The 23,192-nt window shown below is 44.8% G+C and overlaps 1 protein-coding gene across 2 annotated transcripts in view; it reads left to right on the top strand.

Moving 5' to 3' along the window:
- ADAM9 (ADAM metallopeptidase domain 9) overlaps positions 1 to 23,192 on the top strand; it is a 463,250-nt gene that overhangs the window by 258,732 nt on the left and 181,326 nt on the right. For both annotated transcript variants that reach the window (XM_069213868.1, XM_069213867.1), the window contains exons 8-10: positions 8,431 to 8,502; positions 9,029 to 9,198; positions 16,770 to 16,851. In XM_069213868.1, the coding sequence (XP_069069969.1) occupies positions 8,431 to 8,502; positions 9,029 to 9,198; positions 16,770 to 16,851 (324 nt within the window). The remainder of the gene's footprint in view (positions 1 to 8,430; positions 8,503 to 9,028; positions 9,199 to 16,769; positions 16,852 to 23,192) is intronic.

Here is a 23,192-nt window from a genome sequence, read left to right as displayed (position 1 = left end):
CTCTCAATCTCTCGAGTCGTTCCGACCAGGGTCCAAGGTCAACCAAGCACGACCCGGAACCCAGGATATCCACTTGCCCCAAGGTGTTGTTCTCCACTGCTCGGCTCGCAGTCTAGATTCTGCCGCAGTCCAGCTCGCGTTCCACCCGGGCCCGGGCCCGAGAGAGGCCCCTCTTGTTGCTGCAGGGATGGGGGAGTGGGGGTGTCACCGCTCGTCTTCTCCCTCCCGATCTCCGATTCACTTCTTTGCCCCCCCGGGGCGCCACTCGGATCTCCGGGCGGGTCCTGATCCCCAGCACGCCTCCAGATTTAAATTCCCTCCAGCAGGGGGATCTCGGGGGCCAGGGCCTCCGCCACGGCCCCAGCGCGGCACCGCAAGCCGCTCGGGCGGCCATAGAGGGCCTCCAGTCTCCCGGGCCACACTCGTGCGCCGGCGCGGCACCGCTCACCCGGTGTCCTCCTCCTCGACAAGGGGGGGGGCTGTCGGCACTCCAGCGGCAGGGATCCACCGTCTGGGCGTGCCCCAGCTCTCACCGGGCCTCTCGCCGCCCCTCAACCTGCAGCAATCGTCTCCCACGCCCACCTCAGATCCGCCGGGTGCATCTCGCAGCGGCCGCCATCTTGAACTCCTCTTTACGGGATCAGCCGAGCCGCCGTATGAGGGCGAGCCGCCGGCTTTTCTCCAAATCTCCCCAGCAGACTTCTCCACGGGCCCCCGGGACACCGGGGAGCCATGTACAGCGTTTTTTTTTGCTCCCTTGGACCGCGGTAGTTAAGGGCGGATGACGGAGGGGTCCAGAGCACTCTCAGAGTGCGACCGCCATCTTGACGCCCAAAGCCACGCCCCCTCAGCCTTGCCTTTTAATGTTCCAATATCCTGTTCTAGTGTTGCAGTTCGCTCCTCCACTGCGGAGATCCTTCCACCAATTTCATCACATTTCTGGTTCACCTTCCTTTTAGAGCTCTGCAGCTTCTTAATTTGCAGGCGTGCCCTCCTACTGTCATTGCGGGACTCATCTTGTAGTTGTTCATTAGTGCAATAAATGAATCCCAATGAGGGTTCTTCTCCAAAATGGATGGAGGACCACGCTTGATCCAGTGGGAATGAGTCCTTTTACGGCTAAGAATCTTCTAGATCATGGGTACTCGCAAACATTTTCCCGGGGGTCACAGAGTTTGGTCTTTGATGTGACCAAGGGCCACACTGATGGCAGCAGGGTGGCGGTCGGGGGTTGGCAGTAAGGTGGATGTAGGGGAAGAAAAGCATATACTTCTAGTGTCTGAATAGCACAACGTGAAACCATAAACTTAGGAATAATCACGGCTTCTCCATTTAACCAAACTTCAGGATGTGTGCTGCACAAAAGCTTCTTGTGTTTGATTTAATTAAACTATAATATTCTTGTATAATTGAAACCTAGGCCACCCAAAGAGTGCACAAAACTGACTTGTCTCTTAGCTCACCAAAGGCATTGTTGTTGGGGTGGGGGATGGGGGAGTGAATGTTTCTAAATTCTGGTTAGAAAATTATCACTTTGAAAAAATATATTTCTTCAATGCAGTGATATAATGTGGTGTACTAAGGTGAAGTTTCTGCGTGTTAATGAAATACACTTTTTGAATTTTGAGCAGACTTGATCATGCTTTTACATTTTTGCTTCGAATATGTCTTTAAAAATGAAGGTGTTTCTGATTTTACGTTGTACAGAACACCCTCTGTTATCTCTTTTCTTTTCCTTCAACTCACCTTAAATAAATGCTTGCCTGTTTATTTACATTTTTTAAATGTTAGTGCTGAGTCTAGTTAAGAGCAGGCCAGTGCCGCTGGGCCGCATGTAAAGGTCAGGAGGGCCGCATGCGGCCCTCGGGCCGTACTAGGAGTATCACTGTTCTAGATAAATCTGATTTGTAGGAGAGGAGTCCCATTTTAAGGCACAAGAGGCCAATCTGTGGTTCTGATCTTCAGTCCTCTTCTTGGTGCCACCACTTCTGGACTTTTTAGTCTGCAGTCTTTTTCTTTGCATTACTGTGTCACACAACTTGTTAGGTGTTCTGCTAGATTCCAACCTTTTGTTGCTGTAATTGTTTATATGCGTTTACGGGCATCCAGCTATTACTTCTTTTCCTAAACTTTTTCTTGTCCCCTAAAAATGAGTAACTCCGTAATTGCTTGTTCACTTCTAATTGGAACGTATTTTATTATTGCTTTAAATTCCATGCACGGTCAACCTGAAGATCTTTCAGAGTAGATGTGAACTCTGTCATCAGATGTAATGTAAAATTCCTGTCTTAGCTCTTTCCATGTACATGCTTTTAATGTACCATCTTCTGACTTCAACAGAGAGAAGGCATACTTAGCCAGAAAGGCCTTCTGAACTGCCAATTGATCAATTAACCCAAATTCCAGTATCACCTGAGCTTGAGATGCATTATTGGGAACAAACCATAAGACAGTGTGGGAATTTTTTTTTGCCTTGTAACAAAGGGGACAATGAAGGGTTTAGTAATTTACGGAGAAGGATCTAAAATGCGTAAATTAGTGCTGCTAGCTTAGGTTTCCTTACACTCTTCTGCAACAGGTGTGAATCGGGATCTTGCAAACACACACCCAAGTATTTATAACTTTGACTCTGCAACCTTTTGACCTTAATCACACCTAAATGCCAATCTCCTTTCTTATTTAGTTTTTCCCCCAAATATTTACCACATTTGTTTTCTCAAATTGTCTTTACAATATTCACTCAAAATATATAAAAGTCTCTGTAAAACCATCCTTGACTGATTAAGAAATAAGACATCGTCTGCATATTGCAGGGAAGTTAACAGCTCACCACCGGAAGCTAACAGCTGACTGCAGAGTGATGAAATAAACAAATTAAAAAGAGTGGGAGCAAGAACACAACCTTGCCTCAGACTCCCTCAGTGCCTACAGCAACTATTGTGACACCCGTCAGTGGGATAAAGTAAAATGTGACTCCCAGTCTGCCACTGCAGACTGGAAGGGCAGTTTAAAACTGCTAATTTGACTTTACCCTTGTAGTCAATGGCAAAGCTCACACTTCCTTTTTAATGTGTGTAAGTCACCCCTACAGTAGGGCTATCAAGCCCTATGGCAGGGTGGAGGTTGCTGCATGTTTTAACATTTTCTGGCAAATCCACGATTGACGTTTTTACAGGGAGAGAAACTTGTAGCGCCATTGGGGAGTAGAGTTGCATGCTGACCTCTCAGCTGTGCTTACTTCTGACTAAGGCTACTAAAGTGGGTACTCCAAGATATCCAACAGCTCATAATATTAGGCCTGACTTGATGCCCAAGTCGAAATTAATGTAACTGTATTGCCACATGCAACTTTTAGAAAGTTTCCATTCTGTTGTCCAAGTTTTCTTTGGCCATTTGCTGAGGGTGCCCAAGAGACAACCTTCTGCCAACATGGGAAGATGTGACAACAGCTCCCAGGAGAGGGAACAATTGAGGCCTGCCTTTGGTATAGGTGTCAGCTCCCTCTGGAGGAAGCCACATGGGGGGTTACCCAAAAGGAGAGCTTCAGTGGGGAAGCCGCCTTTGAAAGTTATAGGGTAACCAAAATCAAGAGAGACAACTCTATTGTCTAGGTAGGCAAGTTGGCGTCTGGAATAGAGAGGGGACACACTGGGCAAACCAGTTTTCCCGTGAGAGTGAAGCCCCCGAGGTAGCCACACCTTGAGGGTGGGCTATCGGCTGCACACACCGAAAGAAAGGTCTTGCCATCTTGGAAGTGGGTAGAATAGAGCCTTCTGGGTTAGCTAGATGCCACACTTCACAGGAAGTAGTCATCAGGAGCCCCTGGCACCCAGAACTCAGATTGCATAGTATTGGAGAAGAAGACTGAAGAAGGGCTGTCCTGCTGTATCAAGGACCCAGCAAAGCAGGGGCAGCAACAAAGTTGGACTGCGCCTGCTGCATCTTGGGCTTGTGAAGGAAAGGACTGTGTCTGTTGTGGCCTGTTTGAGGAGAAGACATTCTCAGCCCCCAGTCATGAGAAGAGACTCCAAGAGTAATTTGGCGGACTTCCTGTTTGAATGACAAGGCCACAAAAGCTGAAGAAGCCTGCCTAGTGAGTTGGTAACCAAGATCTCCAAATCATTGCTCCTCGACCCCATGCAGCGTAAGAGACCAGGACCTAATACTCAGTACATGCACCGAGTCTTCTGGAACCAGAAAATCCGTCTGTGCAGATTGGTTACCCAGAAGGAGAGTTATCTCCAAAAGAAGGAAACCACTGACTCTGCTATGCCAGCTGACTGGTTGCCCAGTTCCGACTGGCCTTCTGCTGAACTCCTTTGATGGATGTCAACCCCTCGTGCCAGTATGACTTCACCAGGACCATAGCCTGATGAGTAGCCCAGGAAGACCACCGTTGACCTCACTGCATCTTTAGCACCCTGTATCCCTTGCATCACAACCACTTTAAAGATGTCCACGCCAAGGGACCACTAACACTGGAACGGAACTGACAACTGTTTTCCTTGGCAAGGTAACTGTTTATTTGTACCTTGTTGGTTCCTTGACTGGCTCCCTGCTAGAGTTGGTCATTCAAAGTAACTTTAAGTAACCACATTCCACCTTGACAAAGCTTTTCTTGAAAGAGTTTGTAAGTGTCAAATTTGTTGATTTGCCAGTGCTTGTTCACGGATAAGTTAAGTCTTGATTTATTGTTACCTGTAAAATCTATGTCTCCGGAAGCCTCCAGTTTATCTTTTTTATTTTGGTGTCCATAAATTCATAAACTTATTCGCTATTTTTAAGTCGAGTGTGCAAGCGCTTTGACATGTTGTAAGTATTGTGGGCTTTTACCATGCCCATCACTTTCACTTCTTCGTGGGCTTGCCTTTCAAAAATCCCTTGATGTCTTTGGTAATTGCTTTACGTTTGTCCTGCCTTGGGGGGGTTTTGTTACTGCCTTGCAGACTGACCTTGTTACATGACTAATTGCACGATTGCTCATATACTTCAGCGTGGGTGCACTATTTTTTGTGCTCCATGGCAGCCTTGGCCCTCACGATGCCAACAGCGCAAACTCCATCAGCGGTATTGGAGCGCTGGTCATATTGTCATATTGTTCACACTGTTACCTAATCAGAATCATTTCTTTTGGCTCTCCCCTTCATGCTCCATAGCTTTCCCAAAAACACTTATAATTGACAAATGCTTTACTAAAAAACACAAAAATCCTCGGGAGAGAGCCGATACTACAATATTCACTGCACTCAGGAAAAGTCGCCCCTTAATGCTTTGCAAGCATTCTTTTTCAAAACGTTTTGCCCATAGTTCAGCCTGTGGTGGACCTAGGACAATGGGACCACCACCAAAACTTTCTGCATGACACACTCTTTCTGTTTAGGTCATCTCAGGGTCCCCACTCTAAGTTAGTGGGGAATTCAAAATAATAACCCCTCCCATCATTCGGTCCCTTTCTTATGGCTGGAACTTTTGTTTTACAGCTTGGACTAGTTTGTGTTCTAATGGCCTTAGTATTGCAGTAGGCCTGAAAATGTGTAAGGAACTTTGCCCCCTAGGAGCTAAATATATGGTTGCACTACATTACTTTGTGCCATTTTATTTTCATGTAGTTATGCGCTCTAGGGGCTAATTATATGCTTTTGTGTGAATCTTTCTGCTCAGCGCCACAGCAACCCAAGATTGAGCTAAGGTTTACCAACCAAAACCTGACTGTTTCTAAAAGGGTAGTAGTGTATTACATACTGTATAATACACCCCACTTCTTCACAAGGAGCATTAGTAATGTCTTGATTCCAGTCATGCTAATTTGTGAAACCTTAAGCTCAACTTGGGTAGCTATGGCTTCGAGCAGCAAGGCTTAAACAAAGGAACAAGTATAAAGCATTTAACAGCACCAAACAACGAAATAGGAAAGCCATGCAACACATTAAAAAAAGTCACCAATTTATAAAAATATATTATATTTGTAATCTTTTTTAGAGTCCAAGATGAGTAAAACCCACCATAGGATTCTGGAGATATGAATTTTTAAAGATTTAGCATTTTCTAATTCAACCACAAACAAGCATTGGTCAATTTAAAGTTTGCAAACTTTTGAAAAGTTTGTAAAGAGTTAGTTCTACTACTCTGGCCTGGCTGGGGTGATCAAATCGGACAGGGAGAAAGTCTGGTTGGGGGATGGGGCACTGGGGTAGATTTTTACAGTTACCTAGCCACCAGAGCATTCTCCAGCCCAGCTCCAGCCTTTAGGATACCACTGCCATAGACTTTAAAGGAGTGGTCCTGATGCAGGATGAAAAGATGGTCAAAGATACTTTTATTGCTGTGCGGTTGACAGAGTGCCTTTGCGGTTAGAGCTCAGTCCATGGGTTGTGTAGGGCAACTTTGGCAGAGGTCGGGGTACCACAAAGTCCTCTTGAAAACAGGAGCAGGCCAGCTGCAACTGGACCACCAGTTTCCGGGTATAGCTGTCACAGTGAAATGCTTTGGTGGAGGCTGGTGCCTCTCTTGGGCAACCAATCAGGACTCTGATGACACTTCCGGGTCCAGGAGTCAATATGACAGTCATTCTTTGGTCCTTGTTCCAGTTCCGTCATGATCTGAGGTTCAGCGTCCCATATTTATCGTAGAAAAGTGCCCTGAGGGGACATTCCGGTCTCTAGCCAACGGACTACCGGGCCCCTTTCCTCTTGGTGATGTCTTTCTGGCAATGTGTGGCACCTAACAATCCTAGAGTGCACTATTCTGCCTATTCCCAATTTGTCCACACCCTTCCTCAATTGAGGAGATTGGTAGTCCATGCTAGAGGTGTGGCTACCTGTGGGCTACATGCTCACGGGAAAACCGGGTTTGTCTCTGTCCCCACCTGGTCTTCCTAAACAAAGGGCAGCACCTCAGGCCATTTGCCTCTCAAAGGCGATTCGCCTTTGAAGCGTGCCTTTTTGGCTGATACCCTGAGTGGTTTCCTGCAAGTGGGAGGTGACACCTCTCCCTGCAGCAGGTGCTGTTGTTTCTAAGCCTGAGAGTAATTCACAGAACTCTCTAGGTGGGCAGAAAGCTGTCTGTTGGCCAGTGCCTGTATGAAACTACTAGACCAGCTGGGTCTCAGAGTGGCAACTTTCTAAAAGTTGAACTACTTGTTAATGCCACAATTAATTTGATACCTTAAAGTACCAAGTTAAGTAGTTCCATTCAGAAGTTAGGCAGGCTGAGGTGCCAGCGCTAAGACTGTATTAACCAATGGGGCTACTAAGTTTTCCACAGCAAGACAACAATTTTAGGAGTGTTGTTGCTAAGACATATATAAACCTATATGTCCTGCTTAATAATGTATAGCTCCCTGCCTTAGGGGTCTATAGTCCTTCTTAAGGGGAGACTTACATATATTGCTAAGGGAAATGGTAGCCTTGCCATTAGTTTCAACAGTGTGACCACTGCTCTTCCATGCTGCAGTGGCAGGCAGGGAGCCATTTTGTACTTTGTCACACACAGTGCAACACAACCGGTGCTGCATCCCTGAGTGGACACTGTGTCTTACGTGCCCTTGGTACCCTGGGTAACATATGCTAGGGACTTATACGTATGTCACCCTTGCCAATTACAGATAGCCAATTCAACATACACTCTGTAAGGGGTTAGAACACTGGCACCGAAGTATGGTTAGCAGGCCTCATTACACTCTCAGAGTTGAAATACCAGCAGTTCGAAGTCCAAATAGGGGCAAAAAGTTGAGGGAAACCTGCAAAACCTGTTTCCGTAAAGAACAACTAACCCTGCTACAGTGACAATGGCTTTTAATGTATTTTTACTGTAGGAGCATGTTTTACAGTAAACCTTTACATGTCCTACCTGTAAATACCCTGCACCTTTCCTTTATGGGATTAAAGTCCTACTTAGGGGTGACATGTTATTATATAAAAGCTAGGTTTAGACTTGTCAAAGGGGTTTCTTTTAACAGGTCAAATTTTCAGTTTTTTAAACTGCACAAGCAGGATACAGTGGTAAGCCTGCATTCATGTTTGTACGATCACTAGTGGTGGCACAATGTGTGCTACGGTCTACTAATGACATTTAACCTACAGGTCATGGGTACACTTAGTACCAAATACTAAGGACTTGTATAGGTAAGGTAAATATGCCAATTAGGTGTATACCAATTCAAAATGTTTTTATTGGTTAGAGCACATACGCTGGGCAGTGGACAGTAGTGTGCAAAGCCAAAAAACAACAATAAAATCTAGCAAAAAGTGAGGATGACCACACAATAAGGGCATTTTATCATCTCAGTTGATTTATGGAGGATTCATTTATAGATTGTTTGTGTCTTGGTGCCAAGGGCTATGTCAAATGTGTTATTAAACCTGAAGTTGAACATTCTGTCTCATAATTTAACATTTGTATTCAGTTATTTTTTTATTCACCACTTTTCAGTACAATATGCTTAGCAGAAACCAGTCTGCAGTGAGAGAAGAGATGGTTCACCTGGCAAACTACTTGGATAGCGTAAGACTTAAAATATATACACTTCTTAATCATGCACTACAATAGCAGGGTTCAACTTCACATCACCTTTATTTGACTCTTTACAATTCCAATCTATGCTTAGTTCAGCCTAAATGTCTTGTTCACTAGACCTTACAGCATTAAGTATAGTTTTGAATTGCATTTCTTTTGTTCTTCCTGTAGCACTGTCTTTGAAATATGGATTGGGGTGGAGGATTGTCTATCAGCTGTAGCCTTATGAGATCAAAGTAACACAAACTGTCCCTTGATTAAAGCTTATCGACACCCCTGTAGCATTGTCTTCTCTTAATTTTCTGACTCAAATTAGGGAGTTGTTAACAAGCTAATATTCATACAAGTGAACTAGTACCAGAAATTAACATACATTTGTAATGCCAAAGTACAATAACACAGACACATCGCAAGGAATGCTGTGAATATTGATTCGTTCTTCCCGAAACACTGATTCTTTATAGTTTGCTCCTAAATTACCATAAGTTTCTCAAACTGAATTTGTATACTTTAGATGTACGTTGCAATTAATGTCCGCATTGTACTTGTTGGATTGGAGATCTGGACCAACCAGAACATGATACCGACTGATGGAAGTGCTGGAGATGTGTTGGGACGATTTGTCCAGTGGCGAGAAAAAGAACTTGTTCCACGTCATAGACATGACAGCGCACAGTTTGTTCTGTAAGAATGCATATTTTATTTCCTACCTATTTGCCTCTATTTCTTTTTTTTTAAATAAAATCTATGCCTGTTTATAAGCTTCTTTTGTTTCAAATGGAGAATTACTCTTGGTTGTGCAGGGGTCTTCAAACATCTTTGAAGCATTGATTGAAATAACATATTGTTTGCAATTTTTCATAAAAAGTTGGTAACTAAACAATTGCTTACTTGGATAGGGACCTGTAATGTCAACCTCAAGAGAAGCTTGACTTTGACATCAATAACAAACATATGCCTAAAATTACTTATCTGATAGAGACTTCTAGTTGCAGATTCCTTACCTTAGACATTCCCCCAGGCGTCAGACTGGATCCGGAGATTTTTCGTCGAGCAATACCCTTGCGCATCGGCAGATGGCGTCGGTCGACTCTGTTGGCGTCGTGGTCACCGTGATGACGTCGGGAGTAGTATATAGAAGCCGCCCTCACGCAGTGACGTCAGTTCTTTTCTTTCTGCGCCACGTGCTGATCCGGAGAAGAGCTACCCTGGCTATTTTTTGGCCGAATTCCACAGTTTTGTCGAGTTTTTCTGTGAAACTTTGGTGCGTCAAGGATGTCCCCGAAGACCGGGTTCATGCCATGCGAGGACTGTCATTGTACGATCCTCATTGGGTTTCTCTGTGGTTTCTCGAGCGCGACCACGACCCGAAGTCAGGGCCATGCACCTGAAGGCTTTGAGGGAGCGGTCCCTAAAGCTTATGGTGGCCCGGCACTCGACTCCGCGTAGGTCTCGAGATCGGTCGCGGAGTCATCACCACTCATCTTCTTCCAAATCCTCGGGTCAAGGTAAGAAGAAGAAGTCAAAGAAGTCCCATTGCTCTCCGACTTCGCCCGTCACTCGGCCGGCGCGACCCAGGAAGAGCGTCAACGCACAAGGCCTCCGTCCTTGGAGCCTGCGTCTGGGTCGGCTCCGCGCTTCCCCAAGATTCCCAGAGCCGGAGCAACCCCCGCCCAACATCTCGTTTTATGAGGCCATGCGTCTCATATTTGGGTGGTCCGACCCCGATATGGCACATTTTGGCCCAAGGGGTTCGGCTGAGGGGCCTTCGGGTTCCGCGTCAGCGGCTCCGGCCACCAAGGTCACCTCCGGATCCATGCACGGATCCGCACCGGCGCCGGTCACACCCTTGAGACCTTCCCATGCGCCGGGTCGATCATCAACGCTCCCGATGTCAGTAGTGCCCACTATCGACGTCGACCCAGTTCTTATCCCCGGCGACTCGGAGTCGGAGCGGCGTCGGCCGACACCTCCTTTGACTTCGATGGGGCCTTTTTGCCCCAGGTCGGATTCAGACCCTTTTCTTATGGGTACGAATATGGGGAGGGATTGGAGGGGTCCTTGAACCCTTATGAATACCAGGATGATCCTTCTATGGACTGGGCTCAGGAATTGGGCGAAGCCAGTGGTCTGGATACTTCTGACACTGGCATGCTGTCTCCTCCTACCGTGGCTACGGCAGAAGGAGCAACTTCTGGTTTGGTGGTCGGTAGGGCTGCTGAGCTCCTTGCTCTTGAGCTTCCCACTGTTGAGGTCGGGTCTAATCTCCTGACGGAGGTGCTTCATCCAGGGGCTTCTACTTCAGAACCCCTTTTGCCGTTTAATGAAGCCCTCACCAATGTCCTTTTGGGTACATGGTCCAAACCCAACACAGGGGCTCCTGTGAATAGGACTATCGCACGCCACCATCGGCCCGCTCCGAATGACCGTAAATTCCTGTCCCAACACCCCACGCCTGAGAGTCTTGTTATCCAGGCTTCTTCTTCTTCAGGCGTATTCCCTTCCGCACCCCCGGATAGGGAATCCAAAAAACTGGAACAGTTTGGCAAGAATTTGTTTTCTTCCTCCAGTCTCCCGCTGCAGTCTGTGAACACCGCTTGCCTTTTGGGGCACTATGCCCACTCTTTGTGGGATACGGTTGCGCAAGTCCTGTGGCAGATACCGGAGGAGCCCCGTGCTATTGTCTCCCAAGCTGTGAATGATGGGAGAGATGCAGCAAAGTTCACAATCCGTTGTGGGCTGGACACGACCGACTCTCTTGTCAGATCGGTTGCTATGATGGTGGCCTTATGACGCCACGCCTGGTTACGTACTTCTGTTTTTTCTGGGGATGTTTAACAGTCACTCATGGACATGCCCTTTGATGGCTCCCGTCTCTTCGGAGACAAAGCGGACTCGGCCTTGGAGAGATTCAAGGATTCCCGGGCTACAGCTCGGTCCCTCGGTCTTTCCTCTGCCCCTCACTCACCACAGTCTTCTTTTCACCCCTTTCGTGGCCACGGAAGTGGCTCCCTGTCGCGCCCTCCACCGTACCGCTCACGCTGTTCAGCCTCTGTGTGGCCAGGGACGCCGAATCCCACGTGGCCGTGGGACAGGGAACCAGAGGTCTGCCCAGTCCACCTCTGCCCCTGCTGCAGCCTCCAAACCCTCCTAGTCCGTCCCCACACTCCCGTCCAGTTGGTGGCAGGATTCGCCATCACTTGCCCCACTGGGAAAACATCACCACGGACAGGTGGGTTTTCAGATTGTTCGAAAGGGCTACTCCCTCCCTTTCAAATCTGCTCCACCACCCATGCCACAACCCTTCAATCACCGTCCAGAGGATCATTTGGCACTTCTCCACCAGGAAGTCGCAGCTGTCCTGGCCAAGGGAGCTATACAGGGAGTGCAGAATTATTAGGCAAGTTGTATTTTTGAGGATTAATTTTATTATTGAACAACAACCATGTTCTCAATGAACCCAAAAAACTCATTAATATCAAAACTGAATATTTTTGGAAGTAGTTTTTAGTTTGTTTTTAGTTTTAGCTATGTTAGGGGGATATCTGTGTGTGCAGGTGACTATCACTGTGTATAATTATTAGGCAACTTAACAAAAAAAAATATATACCCATTTCAATTATTTATCATTACCAGTGAAACCAATATAACATCTCAACATTCACAAATATACATTTCTGACATTCAAAAACAAAACAAAAACAAATCAGTGACCAATATAGCCACCTTTCTTTGCAAGGACACTCAAAAGCCTGCCATCCATGGATTCTGTCAGTGTTTTGATCTGTTCACCATCAACATTGCGTGCAGCAGCAACCACAGCCTCCCAGACACTGTTCAGAGAGGTGTACTGTTTTCCCTCCTTGTAAATCTCACATTTGATGATGGACCACAGGTTCTCAATGGGGTTCAGATCAGGTGAACAAGGAGGCCATGTCATTAGATTTCCTTCTTTTATACCCTTTCTTGCCAGCCACGCTGTGGAGTACTTGGACGCGTGTGATGGAGCATTGTCCTGCATGAAAATCATGTTTTTCTTGAAGGATGCAGACTTCTTCCTGTACCACTGCTTGAAGAAGGTGTCTTCCAGGAACTGGCAGTAGGACTGGGAGTTGAGCTTGACTCCATCCTCAACCCGAAAAGGCCCCACAAGCTCATCTTTGATGATACCAGCCCAAACCAGTACTCCACCTCCACCTTGCTGGCGTCTGAGTCGGACTGGAGCTCTCTGCCCTTTACCAATCCAGCCACGGGCCCATCCATCTGGCCCATCAAGACTCACTCTCATTTCATCAGTCCATAAAACCTTAGAAAAATCAGTCTTGAGATATTTCTTGGCCCAGTCTTGACGTTTCAGCTTGTGTGTCTTGTTCAGTGGTGGTCGTCTTTCAGCCTTTCTTACCTTGGCCATGTCTCTGAGTATTGCACACCTTGTGCTTTTGGGCACTCCAGTGATGTTGCAGCTCTGAAATATGGCCAAACTGGTGGCAAGTGGCATCGTGGCAGCTGCACGCTTGACTTTTCTCAGTTCATGGGCAGTTATTTTGCGCCTTGGTTTTTCCACACGCTTCTTGCGACCCTGTTGACTATTTTGAATGAAACGCTTGATTGTTCGATGATCACGCTTCAGAAGCTTTGCAATTTTAAGAGTGCTGCATCCCTCTGCAAGATATCTCACTATTTTGGACTTTTCTGAGCCTGTCAAGTCCTTCTTTTGACCCATTTTGCCAAAGGAAAGGAAGTTGCCTAATAATTATGCACACCTGATATAGGGTGTTGATGTCATTAGACCACACCCCTTCTCATTACAGAGATGCACATCACCTAATATGCTTAATTGGTAGTAGGCTTTCGAGCCTATACAGCTTGGAGTAAGACAACATGCATAAAGAGGATGATGTGGTCAAAATACTCATTTGCCTAATAATTCTGCACTCCCTGTAGAAAAGGTCCCTGTGCCAGAAGTAGGTTGTGGTTGTTATTACCGCTACTTTCTGATACTAAAAAAGGACAAGGGCTTACGTTCTATTCTAGAACTTCGGGACCTAAACTGCTTCCTCAAGAAGATGCTCACACTGGCTCAGGTTCTGTCTGCCTTGGACCCAGGAGGCTGGATGGTAACGTTGGACTTGCAGGACTCTTATTTCCACATCTCCTTCCTGCCTGCCCACAGACGTTACCTACGATTTGTGGTAGGTCACAAACACTTTCAGTTTACCGTGCTCCCCTTTGGCCTTACCAGCGACCCTCGGTGTTCACGAAAGTGATGGCAGTGGTTGCAGCTCATCTGCGCAGGTTAGGGGTCTCAGTCTTCCCCTACCTCGACGACTGGCTGTTGAAGGCGGACTCGCCCCAGAAAGTCGTCTCCCACCTTCAGACTACGACGAACCTCCTGCACACGCTGGGGTTCACTATAAACATGCCGAAGTCACACCTGACTCCCTCTCAGTTGCTCCCTTTCATCGGTGCGGTTCTGGGCACAGTGCAGTTTCAGGCTTGTCCTCCCGAAAAGCGAGTCCAAGACATTCAGGCTATGATTCTGATCTTTCGGCCTGGGTCTTGGGTTTCGGTCAGGCTGAGTCTGAGGCTGCTGGGCCTCATGGCCTCCAGCCTCCTGCCTCCTGCTAGTGATACATGCCAGATGGCATATGTGGGCTCTGCAGTGGGACATGAAGTTCTAGTAGGCGCGCAGCATCAGGGGAATCTCTCCGATCTGGTCCAGATCTCGGAGGGGACTGTGAAAGACCTGCAGTGGTGGCTTTCGAATCCGCATTGGGTCCACGGCAGATCCCTCTCCCTTCCCCAAGAAGATCTATCTATAGAGACAGATGCGTCACTTCTGGGTTGGGGCGGCCACACGGGAGAGCCAAAGATCAGAGGACTCTGGTCTCCAGCGGAGTCTGGGCTCCATATCAATCTGCTGGAACTCCGGGCGATCAGGCTTGCGTTGAAAGCATTCCTTCCCTCTCTGAAAGGGAAAATGGTGCAAGTGTTCACGGACAATACTACCGCCATATGGTAACCCAACAAACAGGGCGGAGTAGGGTCCTGGACCCTTTGTCAGGAGCCATTACGCCTCTGGACATGGCTGGAACATCAGGGCATTACCCTGATGGTTCAACTTCTGGCAGGCTCCCTCAACGCCAGAGCGGACAAACTCAGCCATCGATCCACAGCTGATCACGAATGGCATCTCCATCCGGAGGTGGCGCAAGATCTGTTTCAGCAGTGGGGGGAGCCCTGGTTAGATCTGTTCGCCTCCGCAGAGAACGCGCAATGTCAGCTGTTTTGCGGGTTGGAGTTTCCAAGGCAGCACTCGCTCGGAGACGCTTTTCATCTCGAATGGAACTCCGGCCTCCTTTCTGCCTATACCTCTTCTGTCCAGAGTTCTCAAGAAAATCAGGAACGACGGGGCCCAAGTCATCTTGGTGGCTCCGGACTGGGCATGGAGAATATGGCATCCAGAGCTATTGAACATGTCCATCGATCCTCCACTCAGAGTGCCTCTTCGGACGGATCTTCTGTTGCAGCAATAGTGGACGGTTCTTCACCTGAACCTGTCCAACCTCCGCCTTCATGCGTGGAGATAGAGCAGTGCCAGTTGACGGCTTTTGCCCTTCCAGCCGAAGTCTGCAGTGCTATCTTGGCAGCCAGGCATCCATCAAACCAAAACTGTATACGCCTGTTGTTGGAATAAATTTGTGGCATGGTGTACCAACAAATTTGTTGATCCCCTTTTCGCACCTCTATCTGAGGTTCTTCTGTTTATTCTTTCTTTGGGCCAGCAGGGCTCTTCTTTGGGCACCCTTAAAGGGTATTTATCTGCCATTTGGGCCTTTTTTAGGCTACCTGTTCAGCCCTCACTCTTTAAATCTCCTATTGTGAGTAGATTCCTGAAAGGGCTCACCCATTTATTTCCTCCCACTCCATTTATCATGCCTCAGTGGGACCTTAATCTTGTACTTACTTATTTGATGTGTACCCCCTTTGAGCCAATGCATAATTGTCCCTTGCAGCTCCTCACCTTCAAAACTCTCTTTCTGGTCGCTGTCACCTCTGCTCGCAGGGTGAGTGAGCTTCAGGCCCTTTCCTCAAAACCTCCATACTTATCTGTGCACCCTGGCAAAGTAGTGTTGCGCACTAGGGCTTCCTTCCTTCCTAAGGTGGTTACACCCTTTCATGTAAGCCAGCCCATCACTCTGCCTACTTTCTACTCACCCCCAAATCCTTCCCATGAAGAGGAGAGACTCTACCGTCTTGACCCAAAAAAAGCGTTGGCGTTCTACCTCAATCGTACTAAAGATTTCCAGGTGGACGATCAACTCTTCATTGGATATGTGGGTGCGAAAAGGGAAGGCGGTGCAAAAGCTTACCATCTCTCGATGGGTGCTTCTTTGCATCAAAATGTGCTACGCCTTGGCCAAGAAGCAACCCGCTGAGGGCTTGCGTGCTCATTCTACCAGAGCAACTGCTGCTTCCACTGCGTTAGCACGCAGAGTTTCTGTCCTGGATATTTGCCAGGCAGCTATGTGGGCATCCCTGCACACGTTTGCTAAGCACTACTGCCTGGACAGTCAGGTCCGTCGGGACCGCTATTTTGGTTGTTCGGTCCTGCAGGACTTCCTAGTATGATCTTGGTTCCCAGCCCACCACCGAGAATGGCATTGCTTGGGTATCTATTCTAAGGTAAGGAATCTGCAACTAGAAGTCTCTATCAGATGTACAAGTTGCTTACCTTCTGTAACGAAATATCTGGTAGAGACATATTCTAGTTGCAGATTCCTTACCGCCCACCCTTCCTCGCCGCTTGCGAACTTATTTCTAGGGACAGGGATTCCCCCTTTCAGGTCCTTAGCTCTGGTGCACCAATCTCAGTGTTCTTAGCGGCTCTGCGCTTTGGCGTGGAAAGTCGTTAAAATAAACTGACGTCACTGCGCGAGGGCGGTGTCTATATACTACTCCAGACGTCATCACGGTGACCGATTCCACCTGCAGACGTGCAAGGGTATTGCTTAAAGAAAAATCTCTGGATCCAGTCTGACACCTGGGGGAAATTCTAAGGTAAGGAATCTGCAACTAGAATGTCTCTACCAGATATTTTGTTACCGAAGGTAAGTAACTTGTACTTTAACATTGGGAATGTATGGCATGCAACATCATTAAAGTAAAGAAAGAGCACACAGTGACCTTTCATGATATCTTTGAGGTTCTTATAAATGTGTATTTTTGTGTCTAAACAATTTTATCTTCCTCAGAAAGCAAGGATTTGGAGGAACTGCTGGCATGGCATTTGTGGGAACAGTATGTTCTAGGAGCCATGCAGGAGGAATAAATGTGGTATGTGAATTTAATTTATTTAAAATATTGTATTTGTTGGATTGGGTATTTGTTTGTCCTGCTGTGGTCTTTTCCCACCTTTTTATACTGAATTACTTTCATGGTGTTGCTATCATTGGACCTGTACTATTTATACCCTGGCTACCCTATTAAGCTACTCCATCATATGACCATCTGATATCTCGTTTTATTAGCTGTAATCCACTAATTTAATCCTTCTGGTGCGATTGTTCATTATTTTTCTTAATGTTTGTGCTAGAGAAAGCAAGATTGAGAGTGCGAGTGGCAACAGGGTAGTACGTAACCGGGAACATAAATCTATCAGCAGTGGCCTGCACATACATTAAGCACATTTTAAGACTGATATTCACTTCATGGTACCATTGTCCCTGTTCTGTATTGAAAGGTGGCGGCATTGAAAAATCTTTGGGTGTATAAAAGGTCCCCATCTCCTTTTCTACGAGTTAGTGCTCTTGTGCCTATTTTATAGAGACCAAAGGAGTGGTCTGCTAGTTGCCCATAACAGCTGTATACCTGGTGCAATAGCCCTCCAGTTATGGGTAAAGTGGACCCACGCACGCACACACACACACACACACACACACTCTCTCTCACACTCACTCTCTCACTCACTCTCTCACACACACTCACACACACTCACACACACTTAACTTCACGTGAAGTGGCAGCTGTTATTCCTAAGGCTACTCTTAAGCATTTATTCAATCAACACAAGCTCTTGTCAGGTCAATTCAGCGTTCTTAATGCTAGTTGAAGTGCCTCTATCACTTTGGAACATCTGTGACTTATTTCAGAAGTGGCCAGACTAGGGCTACTGAATAAATGAACCTTTGAAAATTTCTTTGCTGGGAAGACTCTTCGGGTGGATGGTTATGTGTAGTTCCCTTCTGCCACAATTTACATCAGTTTACAAAATATATTTTACCAAATCATCAGAGAGAAATCCCTGTGTCACTTTGCCAATCAGACTTTGGACGTTTGTGAGATTGAACAGAAGCTGCACATCAGTCAGAGTAAACAGTTGTTTGCTTCTCTTTGCAGGCAATGAAAGTTGGTATGAGTTTAAATGTGCTATTTATCAGTAGTTTTAATAGCTCATCTTTAATGAAAATCAGCATATAACGTCAATAATATTGATCGTCTATCAGTAATTCAAAATGAGCAATGAGTACAGCAGCATGAATGCATCAAGCACCTTCCATAAAGAAAAGAATCCCTATTCTGAGATTAAGGGTGGCTTTGGAGAGATAACTGAGAAAATAAGGTGTCAGGCAGAACCCATGGAGAGTTCCAGATAGAGAGGTTAATGCATAGAGCTTCAGATTCAAATATCGGATATCAATTAAAACAGAACGTCCCATAAATGGGGGTTCAAGAAACTCAGTAGAGTCTCAGGGCAGCATAGAATCGGGCATTGGCAAAGAATGAATCTTCGTCAAAAGCTTTTTGTACTCAGGAACTTGCACTGTTACAGACTTTATAATCTCAAACATTTGCAACATGTTTCTACTTCTTCTCCAACTAGCCAATCAGCTTTCAATGTCATCATGGGAACAGGAGCACTTCTTCTCACCAGTAATACAAAATGTTAATGTAGATAGGTTGCTGTCTGTGGACTATTACAGACAGCAACTTATCTACATTAACATTTTGGCCACTACTTTGTGTTAACCTTCGAGGGTTCTCACTATGGAATCACTTTGAAATCATTGCACTCTAACTTAAACATTTCCATTACTTCATGAAAAAAAGAAGAGATTTATTTAACATTCTACATGTTATTTGGTCTAACTAGAAATATTTATTGACTTAAACTAAAATATTTTAATACAAATAATGCAACTATGTCGAATATTGCCTATGGGAAGGTCAAAACTAAGCACTCCTACTATTTTCATAGCACATCAGTTTATTATCAGTTAATATTAACCAGTCACTTTCTTAACTTAGGTAAGTTTTGCAGGAAAATTGCTGCTTCAGCTGTTCACGCCTAGTACCTGTAAATGAAGCAGACTACTGCAGCTCCATGACTTTAAGAACATTATTTTTTATCTAAGGCCTATTCGTTAATTTGACACATTATTTGTTTGTTTTTTCGGTATGGTAACCATATTAACAATACTAATGTGCCAAATTCCCTTACATATAGGAGCCTCAGGCCTACTCGGCCTCACTCCAACGTAATCTGCTCCAGTTTGCATTTGATTTTAGTGTATAATGGCATTTCTTAAGAGAAATCACAAGTTCGATGTTGCTTTAAAGGCACACTGCTTTTAGAACCAAAACCCTAAAACATCCACTTACCCCAGTTTGCCTGACACTCTTACTTCTTCAGCCTTGTCAAGAATCATCACGTGTCCCGGATAAATCAAATGTTTGGTCCACCTTGCTCTTCAGGGCCTGCCACATTTTAGTCAATGCTGCATCTCCTTATCTAGTTTTTTCAGTGTGCCATGTGCTGATATTGTATCCCACTGACAGCTATAATCCAATCAAAGCCCCAGGGAAAACGTAGAATGTTCTATTTTTCCGACATAATGCATTCTTTGTTAAGAACAAGCCTCACAATGATTATAGGGCATGAAGCCTAATGAAGCCTAGAGGGCCTACTGACTTCAATTGTAATTTAATTTTCATGCATCATGTTAAGGTACTGTGCATTTCAAATAGATTAAAACATTTAGTTAATTCAGATATTCGTCTTAAAACAGACGATAGAAATAATAGGGCGTGGAGTCAAAATGACAAGTTTGTGAGGGGAAGGCTTCTTCAGGAAATTCAGATGGAGAATACAAATATTAGAAAAAATGAGAAGAATGTTGGAGAAAGGTTCTAATAAAGGGTGGAGGACTAGGAACAGCATGTCAGGGTCATGTCTTTATTTTGACCTTGTTGGGTACTAAGTTCATCTATTTGTCTGGAGACACATATTAAGCTCATGGTCAAAATGACATGATGCTCATAACATATGGTTACTTGTGCCTTATTAAAAATCCCATTGGGTTCTGATGTCTTATCCTTAACTCTGTAACCAGATCTTGGGGCCTTCTTGTGCCACTGTTAGCTTTATGATGGTTAATGTGGGAAATGGCCATGTCAAAATGTTGATTTGTACCACTTTCTATTTCAAACCTCCAACTACACACCCAGAATCTCAAAGATGGACATTGCTATGAAAAATTCTTTAAAATCCCTGGTCCATGAATTATTTTTTTAATTTTCCTCCCATCCCAAGCATAACCAGGGTGATTAAAAAACATACAAAGTCTGAGGAACCTGCATAAATAAATGGGCCAAATTTGATTGCAGAGTATTATTTAAAGGAATTGATAATGAGAATGATATTGCACACATTTTGCTGCAGACGGGCACACTCTTTGTTTTGTGTTTAATTTAGAAGCACTTGCAACCATTTTTGTAAAAATCATGCCAATATTAAAGTGTTTATGCTACAGAAGTTAATTTCAGGGAGCCCCGTCATATGATTTTCAAGTTTCTCAGTTGTTCCTAATGTTGTATCAAGGATGAACTTCACACAAACCCTGTAAATGATAAAAAATTATATGAACATTTAAAAAGTACTGTGATGATCTCTCCTTCTTGTCACCTGTCTCACAAGACTGCCTGTATTTTTGAGTCCCCACATTCTCTTGAACAGCTTTGGGTTACTGTGAGTGCCTATAATGGCTGAAACACGGTGTGGCTGCAAAGCAGCTTCTCTCCTACATATCTAGCCTATATTGTGGCACTGGGAAAGAAACTAAACTGCAGCATTACAAAAAGCTCACTCAGATTAAGTGTTCTCAGATTTTTAAATCTTCCTTCACTAAAATGATAAATTCACTGGCTATGTCTTTTTAGTCCAATGGTGTCCAATTGTTTTTTATAACGGGAGCTGCTTCTCCTCAAGAGAATTCATTCAGAGCCACAAACACATTTTATCACTGTACAATAGTGACCACAGAAATGCCAGGAAAAGCATTATCAATGTGCAGTGTGACCACATAACTAACAGAATATCACCAGAATCAGCAGGCACACTCTACAACAAAGTACAGAACCGCAGCAGTATGTTGCCCCATCTCAGCTTGAATTACCATTCAACTATAAGCTTTAAATGTATTGTGGAAATGTTATTAGTTTGTTTTTTATCAGAATATCACTATCTGTCAAATATCTCTTCCATTTTGGGCAAACAAACTGAATGTTCTACATTTCATTCCTGGAAAAAGCATTCTTTGTCTTCAAAATACTAGTTTTCATTTTTAGCCATTATTTTTATTTTATTTTTGGTCATCATTATGCCAACGGGAGACCACCATGGTGTCATAATATGTCAGTAATTGGCTCCCATATGCACAACTGCCAAGAATTCCCAAAATTTGTGAAGGATGACAGTTGCCATGCTAGGACCATAATTATGCCCAGAATGAACACAGTGGTGCCAGAAAAGGACTCAGAATGATAGGATGTAAAATATATTTTTTGTGGTCTTTGACACCAGACTCTTCTTCTGAGTGACACTGTTTATCTGGGAGATGTCAAACGCACATGCAGGCAGACACAACTTAATGTGCACACATGCATACACACACAAAGATATATACACAGTGAAGCTTTGAAGAGGATCTCACCTCTGGATCTAGCCCCAGCATGCCCCAGTCTCAGCGCTTGCACCACACACTTTCTTTCAGGCTCCTATCGGCCCACTGACTTAGATGACTCCACTGTTGTTGCAGTTCGAGCTACTGCTGGCACTCTTCTATCCTTGCCCCTTTTTTGCACACATGATCTTACTGATCGAGTGTGGCCTACAACATTTCTAATCTCTTTGTGACTTTGCTGGATTGAGAATGGATACATCTGGTCATGTTGAGGCCCCATAGGCCTACACAGTGTGTGTCTTTATGGCTTAGTATGAGGCCCTTCCTTTGGTTCAGATGACTACCCATCTGAGGGTTTTGAGCTAAGTAGTGCTGTTTTATTTATTTTGCGTGAACCCTCTGAATGATGTAGTAGGCCGAGATTCACTCTGGAGGGCTACTTCAAGGGTGTGTGCACGCTACCTGCAGCTTCTGAGCCACTCATTGGAGGCTCATAGTAACTGAGAAATAGTGAGGGTGGGTTATTGGTGGGTGACTGATGAAACCTGTGGGGTATATCTTTGAATTGTTTTGTGTTGACATTTAACTTTCCATTTGTGTCATGTATTCAATAATATAATGAAAAGAAGTAAATCTTCCCAGAGTAAGATTGTTCAAAGTCTTTTTGTTATAGTACACAGAGGTCAAAGGAGATGTGTTTCCTTTCATGCAGCATTTAATGTATCACAAACTTAAAAGAAATTCTAAACTATTTGTAAATCACTGACAATCAAACTGTACAATATTCTAAGAACGTGTTTTCAGTTTAAAGTACCAAATTAGCTGTGAACAATTTTGCAGTTGCAGGAACTGAATGTTGAGACTTGCATGAGATATCTAGTGAATTTCTTGTGACTGTGTTTTATGCCCCAGACCTTATGTTACGAACCATTAAACCGACTTAACAACAGTGTCAGGCTAGAATCTCACCGTCTCAAAGGTTTCAGAGTTTTAAACAATGTAAGCAAAAAGCTTAAACTAAATATCAAATAGAGATTCTTCATCTTTTGAAATATACTGAGGCATCAGTTTGTATCTGGAAAAATCTTCAACTCCTCAAAGTGGCACTGTAATGCACACGAGTGGTAATTGCTGCAGAGAAGCATATATGTGGCACCTAATTTGACATAAAATGCCAGTGGCCATCCATAACTATCATTAATTTTTTCATGCTCCACAGATGCCAGAATCAAGAGTTTTTTTTTGTTGGTTTCCTTGAGTTCTTTTAAGCATTGTATGACGTGCATATGTCTTATGTTGGTCTCTGATCCCAAGACTGCTACTTGTAGTGATTGGAGTTAGGACACACTGCAGATGCATGTCATTAATGACAAATTCTTATTGAGAGACCAGAAAGAAAGATGGGCAAACTTTCTATGCCCAACTATTGTCTCTTCCATGGAAGAAAGGAAATGACCTCTTCCTTCGTCTTTTTATCCTGTCAGAAGTCAAAATTAACTGAGGTGATTGCCACCGGACAGTACTGTAGTGAATTTAACACACCACTTCTGGTGGTGACATTTATGCCAATCTACCACTGGCGCCCATGACACTGCCTTCTATCCAGCTGTGGAACCAGTTGTGGAATTGAAGTTTGTTCCTAGATCTAGTCTAATTCAGGGTGTGATCAATATATGGAAAATTAGAATATCAGATTGACATGAACTTGAACTTGCA

This window comes from Pleurodeles waltl, chromosome 11 (assembly GCF_031143425.1).
Source record: "Pleurodeles waltl isolate 20211129_DDA chromosome 11, aPleWal1.hap1.20221129, whole genome shotgun sequence".
NCBI classification, from domain to species: domain Eukaryota; kingdom Metazoa; phylum Chordata; class Amphibia; order Caudata; family Salamandridae; genus Pleurodeles; species Pleurodeles waltl.
Note: the sequence above shows the minus strand (reverse complement) of the source record. Positions and strands in the feature narration are given on the sequence as shown.